Here is a 23,824-nt window from a genome sequence, read left to right on the forward strand (position 1 = left end):
TGTTGTTGCAAGCAGAAAACAGATTGAGATTGAGGAAATGTGAACAAAAAAAATCCAGAAATCAAATATTGATAAATTGAAACCATAAAAAAATATGAAAAGGCTTCAGAATAACTCAAATAAATTTTTTTCCTCTGTCTTTTATTTTTTCTGTCCTAAAATCTGTAAAATACTATTTGAAAAGAATGCATTTGTAAAAAGGAAATATGAGAAATTAGAATTACAAACAAGAACAAAAAAATAAATCGGATAAAAAATAATCACTCTCAAAATCCTTTCTTGTTTAGCAAGGTTCTTTAATATTCTATATTTTATTAATTTATCTATTTTCCATTTACAAAATATACCATTTGGTTGCAAATATAATGGAACCAAATTCACTCCATATTTATTCTCACTTCCTCTTCTTAAGTTAAATAACCATGAAAATATTTTCTATATGTGCTTCAATTTGACCTGGAGTCTTTGTCATCACTATTTTTTATCTCTTTAGCATTTTATGCAGTATGTCAGCATTTTCAGCTCCAATTCCGACTCCCCATTTTTCTTTCATTTCATGTTTTCTCAAATGTGTTTTTACATGGAAATCAATACTGCTATCATGTGCTACAAACCTGAATACAGCAGAAAAGCTGTAAAAAATTATAAGAGAGTCTAATATTTTCCCATAGAATGAACTTAGCAGCTTATTTTCAATTGACTTCAGTGACCCTGGAGGTGTGCTGCAGGTTTGGCTGAAAAACACATGCAATGCTCAGAGCTACACCTTTACTGTATCCGCACATTTTTATGAGTATGCATTTACCGGAAAAGGACAATAAATCATACAAGCTGTCAGTGTAATATCTGTCTGCCAGTTCATGGAGGTGTGATAGCAAATAGCTTTATCTATGGGAATCTTTAAGCAAAGAAAAACAAAGCCGCCATCAGAGATAATAATTATCACTGACAAATAGCAGCTCGGAGAAGAATCTGTTCTGTCAAAGGTGAGAAATCCACATTTCACTTGGAAATAAAAGCTGATTACAGACAACATTTGATTACAGTGTACAGCACAGCACTAGTGTAGGATGCAATTATTGGATGAGTTAATCATGTTGCAGTCCATTAAATAGTCAGGGCATGTCTCTCAAGTTTGCTCAGGCGTACGGTGAGAAATCCCTCAGCGGTACGCCTGGAATCCTGCTACCAAGAAAATATAGAAGCTAAAGGGTTGGAGGGTTTTTTAAAATACCTCAGAGAAGGCTTTTCCAACTTCTCCTCCTGTCTGCTGAATTATCCACCAAAGAATTATATAAGGTAACGGAAACCAAATTATGGTGAAAAAAAAACATTTTTCATACTTACTGACTGAAAACAGACTGAAAGACTGAAAAATATTTTTGTAAAAATAAGCCAAATTAATATTTCACTCTTTTTATTTTTAAATAATTTATCATGTAAGGACCTCTCTTGTTATGTTTACAGTGCCTGTTATAAATGTAACAACCCTTTTAAAGAAACACTGTGTAACTTTTGAACCAATATTTAGATTCATTTTAGACATATTAAAGGTTTTGTAAGTTCACTCCACAAAACTGAGCGGATCCAATATTTTTATTCTACTTCATTTAAATGATACTATTACAACACTGCAAAAACAATCTAAAAATGAGTAAAAATTTCTTAAATTAAGTCAATTTAACCCTTAATTTGAACAGGTAAATAGGATGACTTGCCAATGGAATGAGTATTTTTACCCTTAAAATAAGATAATTATTTTTCTTTTCTTTTTTAATTTCTTTTTTCGTATTTTAAGTATTAATTGTCTTGTTCTATTGGCAAAGTGTCTCATTTACCTCCTTAATTCAAGAAAATATACACTTATTTTAAGAAAAAAATGACTTACTGAGATTCAAATTTTTGCAGTGAAATAAATAAATAAAAAAGCTGTCATATGTGGACGCACTGTATACAGTGTGTATATCTCAGGCACCTTTTTCGTCCTTTGGCACATTCCTCTTCTTTTAATATTTGAGCTGATGTAAAGGGTAAATTTCTCCAATCACAATGGAGAAATTTACCCAATGGTAAATTTGATGGGTTGGCCCTATCCCTGAATGAGTGTGAGCCAGAGCCCCACTTTACCATAGTAACATGGGAGCTACTAGGCTAAAAGAAGCCTAACAGATCTGAACCTTACCTGATCTGACATAATTATGGTTCTCTGTTTTAGAGTTTTATTTAGGTTTAATTAATGTTTTCTAGCTTTTACAAGAACTCCATGATTTTTCAGCTTGCTGGTCCAAAGTGGAGCTTTGGCAACATATCAGTGTTGCTAGCTGCTTTCAGGGGTGCTAAACCTGTTAGCTTGGTGGCTAAACATTAAATAGCGTTTCTTCAATATGAATTGAATGAATGGTTTTTTGAACTGTGGAAATATTAGATCATAATCCATAGGCAAGATAGTCTTTTCTCCAACCAAATGCGTAACTCAATCCCTTCTCTCCAGAGCCTGCTCACAATCTAGAACAGAGGTGCGGAGAGAAACTACAAATAGTATTAGTTGCACTACTTCATAATTTTGTATACTTGAATAAAAGTAAAACTTTTCCATCCATGAAACTACTCAAGTAAAAAAAAGTATTTTGTAAAAGGACTACTCAAGTAATACGAATGAACATATAACAAGACGGGCAGACTTTATGACTAAAATCTGTTATTTTTGAGACTAAAATGCATTATAAATAAAAGTCATGATTTTAAAAGAACTGATTTATGCAGATGATAAACATTTTCTTTGTCTTTTAACAACATAAAACTGATGAAACCAACCCTTACAGTAAGAACAGTATCTATGTTAGGAGAAGGTAATGAACTTCTGATGATGTCTACTTTTTTCTCTATTTTCACCTGATCTTGGAATAGTTGAAGTTACTCACAGTAGACAGAGGAGCCAGAAATTTTACTTTAGGATCCGTGATTTTTTTACAAGAAAGTTAACGTAAGATGTATGGTACAGTAAAACTAGTTCTAAAGGCGTATTTCTTTAAAAAAAAATTCCACTAAAGTAGATGTAACTAGCTACTGCCAACCTCTAATGCCAAGTAGGAGCCTTTATAGCAGATTTTCTTGTCCCGGGTCCTTAGGGCCCACTGCCCTACATGTTTTAAGTGTTTCCCTGCCTCCACACACTTAAAGCCCCTGTCACACCTTGACGATTTAGCCAGCGTATGCCTGAACTTTCTATGTATTTTTTCAATTTTGGTTGTATACATGGTGTATTCATAATGAGTCCAGAACTTATGTCTAACGAAAACCTAACTTATACATAATGCACGGCAGCATAATGCACATGAAATGATGCAAAAGCCAGTGTCCTGAGGGGGGCAGGGATGCGCCCCGAGGCGCCTGGCCTGCATAAAAAGATTTATTTGATCGCTGTATTAACCTGGCTGCTGTTTACCGCCTACCTAAAGAAAAAAAAGTAAATCAATAAAAATAAAATGGCAAATGGCATGTACTTATATAGCGCCTTTATTCAAGTTAGGAGACTTGACCAAAGAGCTTTACACTACATTCATTCACGCACACACTCACACATTGATGGTGGCAAGCTACATTGCAGCCACAGCTGCCCTGGGGCTCACTGACAGAAGCGGGGCTGCCGTACACTGGCGCCACCGGGCCCTCTGACCACCATCAGTAGACAATGCAGGTGAAGTGTCTTGCCCAAGGACACAACGACACTGAAAGTCAGAGTCAGGGCTTGAACCGTCAACCCTTTGATTTCAGGGCAAACTCCTACATCCAACGCCACTGTCGCCCCAAATAAAAATATAGAAGGTTTGCAGTCGCAGCAGATTCAGCGTCATGTCTTCTAGGAAGTTTGTTGGTGGTGGGTGTGAACGCAGCGAGGATCCATCACTCTCACCTTCTGGCTCAGCCTATGATGGGGATGAAGTCTGGAGGAGAACTGAAGCTTTCCTCCTGTGAACCCCCTTTATACCATAACGCTGCCAATACGCCATTAAACAGTAGCTGTTAGAAACACTTTCTTGATAAGTTACGCATCAGTTATGCACAAGTTAGTCATAGGTTTTGGATAACCTAGACACCACGACTTATGAGTAACTTACACTTAATGTATGTCAACGATCAGATAACTTACCTGTAACTTTTGCCCCATGTATGAGCATACGCTGGCATACGCCAAGATTTCTTGACATATTCGCGTATGTTAATGTGTGCCAGCGTGCTTCAGCATGCTCATAACTAGAGATGCATGATATAATCTGCCCCCTATCGGTATCGGCCTGTATCGGCCTTAAAACTGAATATCGGACATCGGCCACCCCACCGATATTTAACCCGATATTTGATCAGCTTCTGAGTTTCTAAAGTCTAAAAAAAATTAAATAAAATACTACTTCTTATTCTTTTTCAAAAACTTATTTTTTAAAGACTTAAAAACTTCTAAAGACGAGGGAAAAAATATAGATACATTAAAATACCACAATATCTTCATATGCTGATATATTGCCATTTAAAAACACCATATCAATCTCTTACTGATGAAATATTGCTATATGTCATCGTTATGCTACGAAATCTCCCGAAAATTCACAAAATTTTGCCATATTTTTATATGTTGATATATTGACGCGGTATTGATCTATTTTACTAACAAAATCTCACAAGAATTTGCAAAATATCACAAGTTTGTAACAGAACAATGAAATTTCACGAGATTTTGAAAGTAAAATAGATTGATACCGCGTTTTTAAAAATCAATTTGATATCAGCATATGAAAATATATTTGAGTATATTATTTTTCAAAGTGTCAGAAATGGATAACAAAACTGCTATTTTCAATGACTACTTATTGTTGTCCAGCTTTAACATCGGTATCGATATCGGTTATCGGCTACATGAGTTTTAAAATATCGGCATATCGGATATCGGCCAAAATCCCAATATCGTGCATACCTACTCATAACTTATACAAAAACGTACCCATAACTTATCAAAAAAAAAAACCCTCCAAAAAACAGTGTTTTAGCCAGATTTTTTGTACGTCAGGCAAACGCTGGCTAAATCATCAAGGTGTGACAGAGGCTTAACCTAAACAAAAAGTTGATCAACAGGCTTTTGCAGCATTTGATGGCTGCCAATGAAGTAATGCAATCATTTGAATTAAATGTGCTTGAGCAGAGACACATCTAAAACATGAAGGACAGTGGGTGCTGACGACCAGGGTTAAGTAATCCTGATCTATAGGTCACAAAAAGTTTTAAAATGTGAAAATAAATATCTCCATTCATTAGGGTGGTTGACTTACCTAGAGCACTTACCAAGAATTCAAAAATTAAGTACTTTTAAAAATCAGAAATCACAAAAAATACTTCAGACGGGCCTATTAGTCTGACATGAATACTGATGTCTCCATCAGTTGGCTCCTGAGGCCGCTGCTTGACTTTAACACCAACCTCCAGCTGATTAGATGCAGAGTGACCTCGTCTGAAAACTATCAGCTGAAAACGAGCTCCTTGCTGCCAACTCAATAGTCAAGACAGAGGCTGCGAGGGAAATCAGGTCGAATTAAGCCACCAATAATATCTGTGCAAATCCCTATTAACTAACTAGATGAAAAACATATTTGCGACAACAGCCCTGAGGAGTAAGCTGTGGCATGTGGATGACACACTCAGGATGGGAGTGAAAATGAGTCCAACCGAGGTGATAATCACGCCGGAGCCTTTTGCTTCGGGCGCCAACTTTCCCTGTAAGGATGCAAATTAAAGCCACATAAACCATTAGCCTCATAATACCTGTTATCACTGTCCACCTCATTAACGTTGAGTTGCTACATCCAGCTCTCAGCTGGCGGAGCCTTCTTGAACTTTCTCCTCTGCTGCTTGATGTATCTCCCGCCTCCTCTGCTGCTGCGTATTTAATCACTGAGATCAATAGCTGTTACTGTCATTGATCTTGTGAGTCTATTTCATGGGCAAGGTGGCAGCACCTCATATTTTCAGCACGCTGGAGCTCTTATACATAATGTAACCAGCCGAGGGCTGTTTTTAATTAACATTAGAACACAGTGGTTCAGAGTTAGAAAGCACTGCTCACTGCTAAGGACGTTCAGTGATTTCATGTTTTGCCCAGATCCTATGACTGAAGGCTCCCTTCTCGACACTTTTAACTCCACCTTTGCTTTCACTTCACAGGAATTTCCTGAATCCTAGCTTGTTTGGTCATTTTGCTATTAATTATTACACAGCAGCAAACATTTAAGTTTCCTGTTATTCTTACTGCTCATCCAAGATAGAAATGGTTAAATTGCAAAGATTTTTAGAATGAGCAAACTGCACGAAATCCCTCCTTCTAAAAAACTGCAACATTTTAAATATCTCTAAATAACTATATAAAATAGTATTTTCTCATAGTTAAAATAAATATGTGAAATGGATCTGTAAAGTATAAATCCTGATTTTCCACTTGAATCCATAGAGCACTGTATAACTTTTCATAATCCTTGAATATTTCATGCTTTATCCTCTCACCACTAAGAATGAGAGAGATTATTTGCATTTGCAATATAATCGCAGTTAAACAAAATCCAATTTTCAATTTGCATAGCAGACTTTCCTACTCCAGGTCTTCCGGTGCAGTAACGCACTTCAAGCGGGTTAACTGCCACACAGTAGGTAAGAAAGAGTGCAGCTTCACTCAGACAGAGTACAGTACAGCACTTATTCACACCAACATGTTCTCTGACGTTTGACTCAAAACAAACTAGCTTTCAAGGCTCCTTCCTGTGGAACCAACTACCAGTTTTAGTCCGTGATGCAGACACCCTGTCTACTTTTAAGGGTAGGCTTAAAACTGCCTTTTTGATAAAGCTTATAGTTAGAGAGGCTCAGTTTATCTAGTTAAGCTGCTATTGGATTAGACTGCTGGAGAACATAGGGGCCCCTTCTTCATCTCTCTCTCTATTTGCCCATTCTGCAGTATTTGTTAGTTCAATCTCTAATTTTAAGCTCTCTCTGCTTTTTAAAATCATAGTAGCCTTATCTGGTCTGTTCCTGTTCCTCTGCTTCTGTCTCCTTGAATCCCAGCCGGCCTCGGCAGATGACTGCAAACACTGAGCCTGGTTCTGCTGGAGGTTTCTTCCTGTTAAAAGGACATTTTTCCTCTCCACTGTCGCTACAAGAATCATTAGTGTGAGGGATTGCCTTTGAGTCAGTGAGTTGATCAAATCAGCTGTTTGTCCTTAGAAAACTATGAACCAATCTGACTGTCTGATCTTTTTGAATGGTCTCTTTAAAGTGCCTTGAGATGACATGTGATATGAATTGGCACTATACAAAAAACCTGAATTGAAATTGCTTCTGTTTCTTTTCATATGTCTGCTTCTGTCTCCTTGAACCCCTGAGTAGAATTGAGTGGTGTTCAAATCTGCATGTTTGATGCCAGTGCAAAAGAAAATCAAAATAAAATAGCAAAATTCTATTTTTATTTTTACCATTCTGTTTTTAATATTTTCAAAGTGGGTCTTTTAGATATGCTTCTTTCATTCCATTGATTCTAGATAACATTCTTAAAATCTGTAAGTACCTTGGAGGTTCATACAGGAAGAAAGTTGTGTAGAAGTTTAAAGCTGCGTTAGGTTCTAAAACAAGTGTTTAACCATCTCCCAGAGGTCTGTTTAACTGATCCACTCAACATGGTGAGCATGGAGAATAGAGGGACCAACTCCTGACATGGAGGCCCACCTAATGTGGCTAGAACATTTAACAGAAAAGCAGACAAAACGGCTCATGGTTGCACTGGAGGAGATACAGCATACCACATCCCAGATGCACCTACATGACTTGCTCTTCAATCTTAAGTTTAAATATAGAAACATTTCTCCAAATTGAACAATTACTATATTAAGGAGGGGGTCGATGATTGAAAACCCCATAAAAATGGACTGAAATTAGTTTTTTGATAGATGCTGTACACTTATGGTAAAAGGTTTCTCGGACAGAGTTGTTGCTTCAACATTAGATTAATAATTAAGTCAAACGTTTTCAAAAGATCTTCAGGAACACAAGAGTCAACATATCTTTAGTGTGTCCTCATAACTCCAGTAATTCACTCATGCTGGATATCATTTAAGGATTTTTCTATAGTTTCTGTAACAAATGAAATTGGACCAACTTTTCCTCATCCTTTCCCTTGTGACTCACGCAGTGACCAGTTTTTTAGATGTAAGCTGTTGACTGGTTATAATACAACCACCATTGTGCCCCAATCATCTCCCCCCCAAGGAGCGACAGCTGGGCTCTCAGATCAGTGTCACTGACCTTAATGGTCGACATTTATCGGGACAATCTCAGAGCTCTGTGAGAAGATGGCGAGCCGAGCTTCACACTGTGCCACAGAGACCAGTGAAGGTGACACCATTATGGTGACAGGTGGAAGGGACAATTGTAGGAACTTCTTCTGAAATAACTTTTAAGTGGAAATTATGGTACAAAAAGAAGAGGAAATATTTTATTTAATTTATCTGGCTTGGATGCAGTAAAGATAGGAGACGTTTAGGTTTTTTGGGGGTTTTTTTCTGAGCAGATCAAGTAAATTTCACCACAGGATCAGTTGTCTTGCATACATGCTCTTCAGCCTGTTGCTGTGAGATTCATCCAGACAAAATTCTATTATTATAAAACCACGGATTTAACAGGATTCAATAAAATGATTAAAGAAATTAAATATGAAAAAAACAAACCTGAAATGAAACATTTTTCAGTAAAAGCAACAACAAAAAAAGCACATTTTTCAAAAGGTTGTAATCCACATTAAAATTTTAAACCATTTAAGCAATCCCCAGAGTGGAATTTAATATAATTAAAATCAAAATATATTCTAAAATTACTTAAAATGAGGGAAAAAAAACACTTTTATTCTTGTATCTGTTAATATTTTCCACAGCAAATTTTGTAGTTTATTTACTTCTCAGCATTAGAAGAACCTTCCAAAATTGAAATTGAGTCACCAGGTACCGTATTTCCTGAACTATAAGCTGCTACTTTTTCCCCAGTATTTGAACGGGGTGGCTTAATCGTGGACTCTTCCTAACTGCCAGAGGGACAAGTCAAAGTTGAAAAAGAATGGGCTAATTTTCATTCAACACAATAACATGCTAGCAGCAGGCACGATGGAGAAAAAATGTCCCAAATTCACATATTTTGACATTTTGACAATAAAGACAAAGCCCCCTCTTTCATTCGAGGCTCTTACTGCTGTCAGCTAATAAGCTTGTCAATACCTGATCCGTGCTGAAAAATCAGCTCATTCGCACATCCAAATATCCATCCGGGTCGTCCTCGATTTTATTTTTGTTAAAAAGACCTAAAAGATATTTTTCCCTCCCAAAAATAATTAATTAATAATGTATTTCCTGAGAAAATAAATGCCTTAAAATCGTTTCTGCTTTATCACTCGTCTCTGCCCGATCTGCACCGGAAATGGGATCCTACGCTACTTCTGGAAGCTAACTTTTTTCGGCTTTGGATTTCATCATAAATCTGGTCTTTTTGAGTTTTATATTTTCCTTTCATATTAACCTTATGGTATATAGTGCGTAATCTAAAGACAGAAACAACTAAAATGCAGATAAGCATAGTTTAATCATATTTTGCCAGACTGCTCTGAGCATGTCCCGTGATGACGTCAGAGAAGCAGTTTAACGAAGAAAATGTAAGAAGCATCAAAATTGTCTCACAAAATTCATAAAATATTTATTAAAAGGATGTGTATCAGCATTCTTTAGAGAGTTAAGGATAGAAATAAATGATTTTAGTACCATAATTATATTATTTATGGACAATCGGATACATACCTGTTCGCGAATGCGCAGGACGGATCGTGCTTCTGGGACGGATCGGGTAGTGATAAAGTTAACGGGAGCTAGCATTCTTCTTCGTCCCTACTCCAGGGGCTATATGTAGAGCTCCCCCTACAGGTTTGGTGGGAGACACTTCAGTTGATAGCGGCTTATAGCCTGGTATGGCTTATATATGTACGTTTCAGGTAAAAAAATAAATAAAAAATAAATTAAGGACAAAGTTTGCTCTATAGTCTAGAAAATACAGTAATTTAACAAAATACTATTTTAAAGGAGGGATCTGCTTTGCAACCAAGATCTTGTGTTTGTCTTTTCTCCCTTTTTATAAGCGATTTTTTTCCATTCATTTTTTTTCCACAATTCAAAATGAACATGTAAATGTAAATTATGAAATGTTTTCTAAGAGAGAAATTGCACGCAGTGGGCATGAGTTTGACTTCCTTTAACCAGACCCAGGTGTATTTTTCACTATGAAGTGGTCTGCAATAATGCTGAATGTGAACTGAGCTCTTGAACTGAAGTGATCTTACCTTCTGGTCATGGCTGTAGGCCAAAGCCCAGTCCTCCTCTGTGGGGTGGAATAAAAGGCTTAAGACGAAGAAAGAGAGGCGGTACTTCTGGTAACTGGCTCCCTCATCAGTGCTGATGAGCACGCTGCTTTCAAACTCGGGATCAGTCAGCACCATAATCTGAGAGTAGGGAGAAGGAAGAGAGGAAAGAAGAAAGGAAGGATGAGTTTGGAGCAGAGAGATCGAGAGATATGGAGATGAGAGGAGACAGAAATAAGACGTTAGAAGCAGCAGCGGTGTTGGTCCTGAAACGCTCGCCAGTTTGGCACGTTTCAGGTTTCTGTTTGGCAAGCAGCTTTGCTGGAGCCCCTCTGTGGAACCTTCTGTGCTTTCTGAGGTCAAAACTCCTCATCATATTTGAATAAAATAGCACAGAAGGAAAATCAAAAACAGAAAAAAAAAATACCACACATGTTGAAGCATCCTTCAGAAACCAAGGCTTTGTTACAGGCAGATAAAACCAAGCTGACGTCTGCGCTAATGAGCGATTTAACAAGCATGACTGACTCTAAACACACAATAACTTATGGTCCTTAACAGTTTGTACCACACAATGTCATTTGTTAGCTTTTCCTCTTCCAGTACGATTCTAATTCGAGCTTTAGCAGCTCAGCAGGGGTTAGAAGCCGTAATTTCATGCATGGATTGTTTCTGCTGGAGCCGTCACAGTTCTAACCCAATTCAATAAGAAGAGGAACTTTTACCGCATATATCTTTCAGCTAATGACATTTAGAGTCTTTCTGGAAGCAGATTAAATGCTCACTGGAATTTTGCCTTGAATTACTGGAAGCTGCTCAAAGTAGCTGTAATGCATTTTATTTTAACAATACTGCATTGAAGTTGATGCATTATCTTAAATGGGGCCTCTATTAGTTTGCTGCCTTTATTTCACTGTGTAAGCTAAAAGTCTTGTGAGGGATTTGCATTGTTTCACATGAATAAGTCATCATTTAATGTCTATACAGGTGCTGGTCATAAAATTAGAATATCATGAAAAAGTAGATTGATTTCAGTAATTCCATTTAAAAAGTGAAACTTGTATATTATATTCATACATTACATACAAACTCATATATTTCAGATGTTTATTTTGTTTAATTTTGATGATTACAAATGACAACAAATGAAAATCTCAAATTCATCATATCAGAAAATTAGAATATTGTGAAAAGGTTCAAAATTGATGGCCCCTGGTGCCACACTCTAATCAGCTAATTAACTCAAACCACCTGCAAAAGCCTTTAAATGGTCTTTCAGTCTAGTTCTATAGGCTACACAATCATGGGGAAGACTGCTGACTTGACAGTTGTCCAAAAGACGACCATCGACACCTTGCACAAGGAGGGCAAGACACAAAAGGTCATCGCTAAAGAGGCTGGCTGTTCACAGAGCTCAGTGTCCAAGCACATTAATAGAGAGGCGAAGGGAAGGAAAAGATGTGGTCGAAAAAAGTGTACAAGCAAGAGAGATAACCGCACCCTGGAGAGGATTGTGAAACAAAACCCATTCAAAAATGTGGGGGAGATTCACAAAGAGTGGACTGCAGCTGGAGTGAGTGCTTCAAGAACCACCACACACAGACGTATGAAAGACATGGGTTTCTGCTGTCGCATTCCTTGTGTCAAGCCACTCTTGAACCACAGACAGCGTCAGAAGCGTCTAAAGAGAAACAGGACTGGACTGCTGGTGAGTGGTCCAAAGTCATGTTCTCTGATGAAAGTAAATTTTGCATTTCCTTTGGAAATCAAGGTCCCAGAGTCTGGAGGAAAAGAAGAGAGGCACTTCATCCACATTGCTTGAAGTCCAGTGTAAAGTTTCCACAGTCAGTGATGGTTTGGGGTGCCATGTCATCTGCTGGTGTTGGTCCATTGTGTTTTCTGAGGTCCAGGGTCAACGCAGCCACATACCAGGAAGTTTTAGAGCACTTCATGCTTCCTGCAGCTGACCAACTTTTTGGAGATGCAGATTTCATTTTCCAACAGGACTTGGCACCTGCACACAGTGCCAAAGCTACCAGTACCTGGTTGAAGGACCATGGTATCCCTGTTCTTAATTGGCCAGCAAACTCTCCTGACCTTAACCCCATAGAAAATCTATGGGGTATTGTGAAGAAGAAGATGCAATACACCAGACCCAACAATTCAGAAGAGCTAAAAGCCACTATTAGAGCAACCTGGGCTATCATAACACCTGAGCAGTGCCACAGACTGATCGACTCCATGCCACGCCGCATTGCTGCAGTAATACAGGCCAAAGGAGGCCCAACTAAATACTGAGTGCTGTACATGCTCATACTTTTCATGCTCATACTTTTCAGTTGGTCAACATTTCTATAAATCCTTTGTTTTTATTGGTCTTCAGTAATATTCTAATTTTCTGATATGATGAATTTGAGATTTTCATTTGTTGTCATTTGTAATCATCAAAATTAAACAAAATAAACATCTGAAATATATGAGTTTGTATGTAATGTATGAATATAATATACAAGTTTCACTTTTTAAATGGAATTACTGAAATCAATCTACTTTTTCATGATATTCTAATTTATGACCAGCACCTGTATATCTTTTAAAGTCTTTGTGCAGCTTTAATTCTTCCACATTTTCTTGGGGTTACGTCACATTTATGACTGATTTATCCGGGTTTGAAGTGATTCACCAACACAAAGCAGAGTGTAATTATAAAGTGAAAAACAAAAAAAGAAGGCTGTAATTAGCACACTCAATTATCGACGCCAAAGAGCAACTTTTAGCAATGGAGCCCAGAACTAAAGGATGAAAACTCTAATCCTGACTCAATGCTGCTGAAGCTAAAAATGCAACGCCTTCACTCTTATAATTTTTAAAGAAAACCTGTAAGAGTATGTAAATGGAAAATGAAAAATGCATCTCAAGTGACTTCAGATTGGTAGAAATGATCATAACAGCACTTTCATGATTATTTTTGCAAGAATGAGAACACAGTCAAGCCCACGTCTTGTTCTACCTGTCCTGCTCTGACAGAGATGTGAACCTGTTATAGCTCTTTTCACAGCTGAAGGCGTCACTAGGAACAGTTTGGAAAATCAAAGAGAAAACAGCGCTTGAATAATCAGATGTACTCTACACTGGACAGAGACTAAATGCTGGTTATACTCCTGCAGCAGGTTGTCGCAGTGAGCTTGTTGGAGGTATTATGCAGATATTTTTTTCATTTATGCCCAATATTGAAGCGTGCTCTGCGCTATGTTATTCCACGCCACAACGCAAGAGGGACAATCAGGGACTAGCTGTGGGTCTAGATACGGCCGAGGAGGTGAGGAAGTGGGGGCAAGTTTATAAGACAACGGAGGGACATGTGGGTGAAAAAGAGTGGGGATCCAGGTGGAAAAAGGGTCCCAGCGTTCTTGTGCACCTCGCTCTTCTAGCTGGTCCATCTTCACGAGTCGTTTTCCACAATAGTGGTCATACAAATAGAACAAACAGGAAATACGCATAGAGTAGAGCGGATGTAGATTTGACCAATCAGAGTCCTCCTTTACAATTTTGGACAGGTGCACCTTATGCTTAAAAGTTAGGAGGAATCTCTCAGCTAACAAATAAAAGCACTGCCTGTGAAGGCGATGGACATGACACAATTAGCAGCAAGTTAGCAGCCTCATTCTTTGACAATGAGGCTACCGTCCGCCATTACAATGGTTTCATATGGCAGGCTAGTCCTGCTCCCAGGGTTAAAGAACAGTGGCTGATTAGTTGATGCTTGTTTGGAGATTTTGGTGTAGCCACTTAACAGGTTAACTCTAAAATTATTGGAACTATTGGAACTATTATTGGAATTATTGAGAAAGATATTGAAGCACACATATTGTTGTTCTTAATTTTAAAAAGGCAAACAGGTGAATGGATGAGTTTAGTGAAGAAAGTGAAGAAGAAAGATCTTTAAAACATGACTTTCCCATGACATTGATGTAGAAATAAAATACCTCTTCCTTTGTCTTAGTAACTGTTGACTTTTAACCTTTCCTTTGTGGTTTGGTGTCTGCAGCGGTTTGCTTTTCTGCTTGCGCACTAAAATAGGTTTAACCCAATAACATGTAGCCCAGAGTCCTCATTAGGGCCACTACCAATTAACATCTCTCCTTAGTCATTGTCCGGTTGTGTTGGCTAAATAGCTGTTTTTTGTCCTTCAGGATGGAGTCTGTTACGTTCCTCCAACCTCCAAAAACCGTTCGTGTAGTATGATGGTGCGGTAGTGAAGCGGGCAGACCTCTGACCCGAAACAGTTGTGTTTTTTGTATTAATTTATTTATTTTTAATTACTAAAAATAAAATAATAAAAATAAATAAATAAAAAAGAAAAAATAAATATAAGAAATAAATAAAACAGTTGTGTTTTCTCTCGTCAACTCCATTGGAATTGGAAGACCAGCAGCACATTTGTCACCGACAGAAAATCCAGCCCTCCTTCCTGAGCTGTAAGCAGGAACTCTCCCTGGTGGTTATTTAGATAAATTGTTTTTCATTAAGCACCAATAAACAGGCAGCACTTTCTCAATCTGGCTTTCTCATTGGCGTGGGCTCCCCGATCTTTCCATTCATTACCTGTCACAGGGCAGCGCCCATGCTCCTGGTATCTGTGAGCCTCTCTGGGGCTTATCAGATGTAATTTCCAGCTTTTAAGCCGTAATCATATTCGATAATGTGGCTGTAAGAGGTCCGCTTTGAGAGTCGGCCATCAGAAGTAAATGTTAAAAGGGAAAAAAAATGCAGAAAAATGTTCACATAATCTTAACACTTCATATTAAAAGGTACTTCTGCTCTGTACTGAAGCCTTGAACTAAGAGGCTATAGTCCTTACTTTTATCCTCTGGCAGCAGAGCTTTCATCTGATGCGTTTTCCTTCAGCCTTTGAGTTGATTTTTTTTTTCCTTTTGCATAACTAGAAGCAGCTGCCAGACAATATTCCTACATTTGCATTTATTCATTTAGCAACAAGGAAGTGTGAAAACATTATTTCCCAAATTTACACCCGGTGTTTGTTAAAAATCTGTCTGTCGCCTCTGTGATTATAGAGCCATTTTCAAAGCTGCAAACAAACAACTTTAATGTATTTCTCACAGTTTTTATGTGACAGACAAGCATTAATGGGTGCATAATGGGGGAAAAAGAAGGAAAATCACAGTGATTTAAAAAAAAAGATCAACATATGAAAGTTTCAAAATGTGCATTTATCAATCAATATGCTACACAGCCATTGTGTTTTTTTCTGATCTTAATCATTTAGCTATAGGTATTTGTTAACATCCCTGCAGCATGACTCCACCACCACTGTATATCAGTACAGGTAGATAAAGGTAGGTTTTTTACCCAGTAAAAAGGTATTATAGGAGACCTGCAGCATATTATTAAAAACAATGAGACCTAAAGAAGTGCAGTCTGCTCCGTCCCTGTTTAAGGACAACTTCCTAGCTGTGTCTCCATTCAGGCCTGTTGACCAGATGAGCGCCGACATTTTTATACTCTCCTAAAAACTCCACCTTTTTTTTCCCGTAATGGAAACAGTCTTTGACATTTTGCTGCTTCTCTTAAAATCTACAATCATTTCTTTGTTCCATTTGCATTTAAGATAAGATGATTATCCCACATTAAACCATAAAGCAGCTCCCTGTAGTCATCTGAGTCTTACACTGGAAGCCTAAGGTGTGAGGCTATAAATGGAGGATTAGAAGTTAAGTCAATTATGGTGCCTCTTGTTGCTGAAAAAACTAGTCGGACACGCAATCCTTCCGTCTCCTAATTTTTTTACTATTTGTTAGGTAGCAATTGAACCACGCTATTTTTGAGGGCAATTGTGTCGGTTTTGATAAGCGGGTAAAGCTTCTTGAATTCATTTATACGACTATTTAATCAAGTCCTATGATCTTAGATCTAGCAAAAAAAAGTCTGTCTGATCTTGTTTTGAGAGCCAGGACAGATTCTGTTAGATTTTTATTCTACTTTTTGGAAGCTTTCACTCGATATAAGTGCAGGAATCCGCCTGTGCAGGAAGGAAACTTCAATTTTTAAGACTGATATATACAGTATATAATATATGACATTTATTCTCCAAACAGGATTATTGAAATTATTCTGAGTAAAAGCTTCAAAACTATGCCAAAATAAGATCAAGATCAAGACTTTTTGGCAAGATCTAAGATTGTAAGACTTGGTTAGGAGGACATTGTTTTTCATGCATCAAGCCCAAGGATTATCATGACATCCACTTTTAGGAAGGATGGTATTGTTTTAGTCTTGTATATAATCCCCTGCATCATCCTTTGATTGATGACCAACGATCTTATTGTCTATATCATTCTAAGGTGATTTTTGTAGCTAATATCAACAAACTTTACGTTTGCCCCTCAGTGAACTGCAAACATCCACACTAAGATCAGTGGCGAGATTAGACAGATCCAATAAGACGGTGAGAGGGTGGCAGCCTGGAAAAAAAACAAAAAAACAGCCACATAGGCTGATTAGAGTCATAAATCTGATCTCATCACTTGGTTTTCTCCATGCAAAAGAGCAGCGGTAACATTCTGACCTCTGCAAGTTAAGCCAATAACGGAGGGGCAACACCTTGTTCCCTTTATCAGACTCATCCATATGGCTGGGGCTAAACTGTAGGTGAAAAACTATAAAACCTTCTTCTCCCTAGCGGAGTTCACAGATAACGGTTTACCTTCCAACTGATTCTTACAGCTCAGCTGTGCATCTCTGCAGCTCCTCCAGTTCTTTTTTTCCTGGTCCGTCAGATTAAATGGAGGTTTAAGCCTTAATAGGTTTGCGGTTCTATAAAGAAGCTCTGTTATTAGTTCAAAGCTTGGTTTATGTTTTCTAACTAAACTCTTAAGCCCTAAAAGCAGAGCTGGATTTCTAATTGGATTAAAGCTTCATTTGATTTGCTTACAAGTTGGAGCTTAGAGCGGGAAGTTCTCATAACTTCTCATCAAAGTTAGGAGCTTTGCTAACCGCTGTGTTCCATACAAGCCATTAGCAGTCAATTTATCTCAATTCTCTGCATTAGAACACCAAAGCTGTAGCCGTCTCTATGCCACTGGCTTAATATTAAATGATATAACATACTGACCACCTGAAAGCTAGGAAATTAGCCAAATCAGAAGAAGCACATGCTGCATTTGGGAATCCAAATGCAGCATGTGCTTCCTACGACGGTCCAATATTTAGTTGCAATGGGCTAAAATCTTAGGTCTATCTGAGTAAAGTTGCCTGAACACAAACACACATATCACATTTTAGATTTCTAGTGTCCACATCTCTGTTGTTGCTGCTATTTTCCCTGATCCACTGTTGTAAAAATGTCCACAGCTGTATATTGATTATTTATTCTCAGGCGACTGCAGGGGATTTATATTATAAAACACTGTACAGTACAGTATTTTATGTTGTTTATTTTTAAAATCTGCCACTTATTATTTCTATACACCTTTAAGTTCCAGATTTGTGGGACCAGTTGTCCTGTAATGCTTTCAATGCTATAATACCAGTGTGGGACAATAAAGTGATTTTCTATTCTAAAAATAAAAACATCTCAATTAACTACAGTACTTTTGATAGTTTTTACTTTATAAAATTGGTAAATATGGGATAATAATCAAATTGACCCATTTCAGACAATAAAAGGGAAAAAAATAGCACACGGTTTGTCATAATTATGAGATACAAAGTCATATATATTAGATTTAAAGCCATAATTCTAAGATAAATAACATCTCATAAAAATGACCCTATCATAAGTATGCCATCCCATGAGACATTTTTTTTTACTTTTAAGTGGGTGAAATGACCTTTCAGAGTCTGGGCTATAGGTTGGGTCAGAATTTTATGTCATTATCCCAGATGGCTCTCCAAATATTTCAGATTTTGAAGTTGCAGATAAACGGCTGTTCCAACTGTTCAACATATTCTCATTATCAGGTTCGTATGAAATCGTACGAAAAGTTATGCACAGTATTTCATAAGTTTTTGACGTTTTTCCTCGAAAAAACAGATCAGTGCGCATGTGCAGCGACGGACGTAAAACTGGGAAAAACAGTGCAAGAATTACTTGTTCATGTCTCGAACTAGGTTGCTTGCAGTTTTGTATCTTAGGGTTAGGGTCAGGGTTAGGGTTAATTGTATGTTAAATTCTATGTTATTGAATGGTGCGTAAGATGCGCATGCGCAAGGATATCTTGTCTCGAGGCAAGACGTAAAAATACGACGAAATAAACGTCAAAAACGTACGAAATTACTGTGCATAACTATTCGTACGATTTCATACGAACTGATAATGAGAATACACTGAACTGTTGCATTTCCGTATTCTCCCGAGTGGTGCACGACTTTACACGAGTGAATAAAGTGAATATGATTGGTCGTTTATCAATTTTGGCCGGTTTCTGTTGAGGCATCTTGCTAACCAGTTAGCAACTTAGTGCTAGTAGTTTCCCACTGGGACCAAGTAGCACTAAATTGTTGACTTAAAAATGACACTGTCAAGAAACGCTATGGACAGCGGAAACATGCAAGAGGAGGAGAGTTTTGTATCGGAGGTCGTGAATGAGTCTTCTCCATCATACATTTTTTATTTAGAGGAGGAAAGCGGGGATGAAGATGTTGAGGAAGAGGACGACAGGCCGGCAGAAGCTTGGTTTGGTGTAGAAGGCTTACAGCCGTACATGTTTGAGCCCTTGCCTCGCAATGCTGCCAGTTCTGTTAGCTCTACGACTGCTGAAGACACAGACGTCCATCCCCGTGAACACTGGGACGGAACTCAATGGGAAAGGAAATTATTCTTATTTCTTATTTCAACCGTTGCGTATATTAGCTGCGACATATGAATCAAGATGCTCTGACCGAAAAAATGTAGGTGTTGAGGTGTAACTGGCTTGTATAAAATAACAGGAAAAAAACCCCAGATTTTAAGACAGGACTTTTTTTTTTAAAAACAGAAACTTTCTAAACTTTGGGACAATATCGTCTGATAAAAAGTACATTTATATACATGTTTGGCCAGAATGATTTGACATTTAAATATGACTTCCCTATGACTTTAAGACTAACATCTAAAAAAAGAATTGAGGCTTAACGCTTTTTTTCCAGACACTGTAATGAAAGGGGCAATACGCTGTCTTGTTTAACTAAATAATAATATTCATGGCCAAAGTCACAGTGACCAATCGCATCATCAAAGTCTTATTAAGATTTCTCTCACAGCCTCCGCTCAGGCTTAACGAGGGAGCAAGCGAGTGAGGAGGGTAACAATACGAAATCGATAAAGGTTGCTGGGGATAACCTTTGTGTTTTATCAGCCTGATGTCGAGCTGTGCATAAGCTGCAGCATGGAGATAGTAGCGGAAAGTTGTCAGATGGCAAGTTAAGTGGAGGTATGGATCAGAGACGGAGGGAAAGAGACACCCTGCAGCAAATGAATCACGGCGGATCAATCGAGCTTAGGCTGTCTTCCACAGGAGCTTTGGAAACACAGTTGTCTTTGCAGTATGCTCATTAGGCACGGATCAGGCCTTGATCACCCACATTTAGCTATCATGTTCTCACCCTCGTTTTTCCTCCATGGCATATTTAAGATTTCTCTTTTTATAAAAGCTTCCCTTAAATTAACGGCAGAGAGCACAGGCAGCTTGGGGAAGAAAAAAAAAATGTCACATTCGAACTGAAAAGATGCAGAAGGAGAGAAAACGTTTGTTACTATCATTCAGATCGTTAACACATGGCTGTGAAATGTCACAGCTTCAATGTATGTGTAGAGCAACACGTTTGAACATACAGCTGGATGTGTGAGCTGCAGATGAGTATGGGTTTCAGTGAGTGATTAGGTACACAGAGGATCTTTTTATAGGATGCAGGCAGATGCTAAATAAGGCCCCTCAAACCGGGAGCCAACAAAGGGCTGCAGCCAGCAAGGAAGCAACTTTTATCCATCTCCAGGATAGTAAATCGAAATAATTAGGCCTTGAATAAAGCACGCAGGGGCAATGAGAAGAGCCAGAGGACAACCGTCATCAACATTACTGCAAGTTCCTGGCTGCCACAACTCGCTAACGACAGCAGACAGAAAATAAAAATAGTTCCCTTCGAAACTATGGCTGGAAACAATAGGATTTCATTTGTTCATGTATGTCTGGAATTGTGGGCAATTTTTATATAATCATTTAAGGTGACTGAAGGAGTTGCATGTCACTTCTCCTGCAGAGAGAACAGGGGGTGGGAGGGGAGCATGTTCCTGCCATGGCCTTGACGAGAAATTACATTTTCTCTGCATGAAAATGCAGGAGTAAGTGAGTCACGAGGAGTAATCAGTGCGGGCTGTGATCTGTCCCTCGCCCTCATGCAGCTCTGCTCCCAGATCCCATTAACTCCCATGACATGCGTACACATTCAGGGTCAACACCTTCGGTCGGCCTTGGAGAGGCGACGCCGATGAACCTAAGGACCCAAACCACTTCTAACACAGCAGCTAGTCAAAGCCTTGTTCTCTAGAAGTCTGGTGGCTCTGCGCAGCCTTCACTTGGTCTGAAATGTGCCTGAGCAGACAGGTCAGACTGAACTACAGGATCATTTCCACCCACGAGATGAGTTTGTACGCAAGCCTACCACTCTCCAAGAACAATTTTAGGTCTATGAGGCTGAACTGAACACATTCTGTACCATTACCGCCACATATGGCAGAACATTTTATTGGGGTTTCATGTTATAGACCAGGGGTTCCCAAAGGGGGTTAGGCAAGGGTATAAATATATTGTAAAATACATAAATGTCAGTGTTTCATAGAAAAAATAAATGTGCCATGATATAAGTAGATGAAGCATTAATTCATTTATCACTTACATGATTCAGATATTGACTATGCTAATAAATACGGAAGTAAAACAGTCTCATTGGAATCTGGCGTTTTTTTTGTGCACCGAATTTTAAACCCTGAAAAATTTTTACACATTGAATTACTCACACTGAAATTTTATCTGGTGAATATTTAGCTGGAAAAAAATTCAACTGCAAATGTGTTGACCTTTTGGTGAACTCAAGCCAAATAATTCTACACTCAATGCAGTCGAGCAGCCTCTAGCCGATGAAATTAGCTCATTTTGTCAGAAAAAAAAAGGAAGTTTGCCACCGGCAGCTTCTTCTGGATCAAACCAAGAGCCTTGGCAGACAGGGGTGCTGCACTAGTTGTGATTGGCTCAGTTATTTCACCCAGTCTGATTAGATGAAAAACTCTAATGGCTGTTTATTAGTAGCTACTGGAATTTTTGTAAATCATATCTATTTTATTTAAGAAAAAATCCTCATCAGCTTCATTTAGTCGAGAACAAAACTACGCCCAACTGTTGTGTCACGTGACCAAATTAGGTAATTTCAATTAACTGAATAGAAACTGCTCGAATGCATCGAATGATTGCTTTGGCTTGAGTTCACCAAAAGGTCGACAGATTTGCAGTCTAATTTTTTGTAGCTGAATTTTTTAGGGTGAATTATTTGCTGGCAAATGTTTACCAAATATAAATTCAGTGTAAGGAATTCAATGTGTAAAAAAATTCAGTGTTTAAAACTCGGCGTTGAAAAAATTCAGTGTTTTGAAAAGGCAGATTTCAATGAAGCAGTATTAATTCCATATTTATTAGTATAGTCAATATTTGACTATAAATATAAAATAAAAATGTATATATTTAAAAATCAATATGATTGATTCACTCTCTGATTATAAAGAAATATAAAGTTATGGAGTGAAGTTTGTTCCATTTTTTTGTGTGCAAAGAACATATTTATTAGTTTAAATTGAAATTTGAAATAAAAAATGCTATCTAGAAATAAAACATTTGAATGTAAATTTGCCTTTCTCTCAGATTTTCCTTTCCCTTGTTTTTCTGTTTATTTTTAAGATAAAAAAAATTGTTTTGCTTTCGTGTATTTATTTATTTTTTTGTCCTTTAGTGACCACTGAAGGTAGATTGTTGCACCGGATTTTGTTAACACAGGATCCATGGTTGTGATACAAAATAAAACATATCCCAAAGTTTCAGATATTTATTTGTAATCAGTTTCAAACAAACCTGCTTATTTGATCATTTATTTTATCTGTCCTAAACCTCAACAAACAGCTAACACCTGAACTGCATTGTCTCTCTCTTTAATTAGCGGCTAATTCATCGTCTTTTCATACTTATCAGACTCTGATTAACATAAACAACTAAAATACAAATTTAAAATACATATATTTTTTACATGTTAATCAGATAATTAACCCAGCAGTAGAGAAATAATTTAATATGAGAATGTAGTTCCTCATTGGAAAAAGCCATTGAAATGAGGCTTCAAAGTACATGGTCACGTTATATGCCTTTACGAAAAATACTAAAAATTTGATCTCCATCCATCCATCCATCCATCCATCCATCCATCCATCCATCCATCCATCCATCCATCCATCCATCCACCCATCCATCCATCCTGTTTTAATCGCATCCCAGTTTAAAATAAGTATTTTTCAAATCTTTGTTTACACTTGATATTTAACTTTTCTTGAATTTTCCTCACACCAGGCTAGGAGGAACTAACTTCCTTGGTTACCCCCTGTATTGTATCTCTGTTATTATTGTAAATACACATAAAAGCCTTTTTTTTTACTGTAGAAAGTAAATAAAAAAGTGTAAAACAACAACATTAAATAATATGGCAGCAGAATGTGGTCATCTTTAAGAAAAACTGTGTGCAAACAGAAACAGTCAATGGCATATACATTTATAAACTATCAAATGACATGACTGTGCACCCTGCAAAATAAGATAATTTTATTTAAATAGTTTTAATAAAATAAGAGCAGTTGAAAATGCAGAAAGCAACTCCTTTGTTTCTTTGGTTTTTTGCATGTTTTGTTTTGCATAGCATCCCATTTTTCCAGGGGTTATATCCTTAAAAAGCGGTTATTTTCTTATTCAATCAAATTGGAAACATTCTCGGGAGAAATTGATTTTCCGCCTGCAGCGGAGAGTGTTCAGGGCTCTCTGTGTTTAAGGAGGCGTTTGGGATTTTTGAAAGATGAGCCTAAATGCTCACTTTTGTTCAAAAGGTTTTAGCGTGAATTTTATCACTTAATGTGTCCAGTGGCTCATTATCAGGATTAATGACTGTGGATTGATCCAGTATTTAAATCAACAGCTGTTAAAAGAAATATAGTGTGGTCCAGAGATGGGAAGTAACGAAGTACAAATACTTCGTTACTGTACTCAAGTAGATTTTTCTGATATTTTTACTTTACTTTACTACTTATTTTTATGGCGACTTTTTACTTCTACTCCTTAAATTTTTACACAAATATCTGTACTTTCTACTCCTTAC

General features: G+C 37.6%; 1 protein-coding gene across 1 annotated transcript in view; it reads right to left on the reverse strand.

Annotated features, from left to right (window-relative positions):
* sorcs3 (sortilin related VPS10 domain containing receptor 3) overlaps positions 1–23,824 on the reverse strand; it is a 409,108-nt gene that overhangs the window by 189,303 nt on the left and 195,981 nt on the right. Inside the window, exon 4 of the mRNA XM_038283178.1 lies at positions 10,406–10,564. Coding sequence (XP_038139106.1) covers positions 10,406–10,564 — 159 coding nt within the window. The remainder of the gene's footprint in view (positions 1–10,405; positions 10,565–23,824) is intronic.

The sequence above is a fragment of the Cyprinodon tularosa genome, unplaced genomic scaffold (genome assembly GCF_016077235.1).
Source record: "Cyprinodon tularosa strain WSP-4 unplaced genomic scaffold, ASM1607723v1 ctg190, whole genome shotgun sequence".
Taxonomy (NCBI): domain Eukaryota; kingdom Metazoa; phylum Chordata; class Actinopteri; order Cyprinodontiformes; family Cyprinodontidae; genus Cyprinodon; species Cyprinodon tularosa.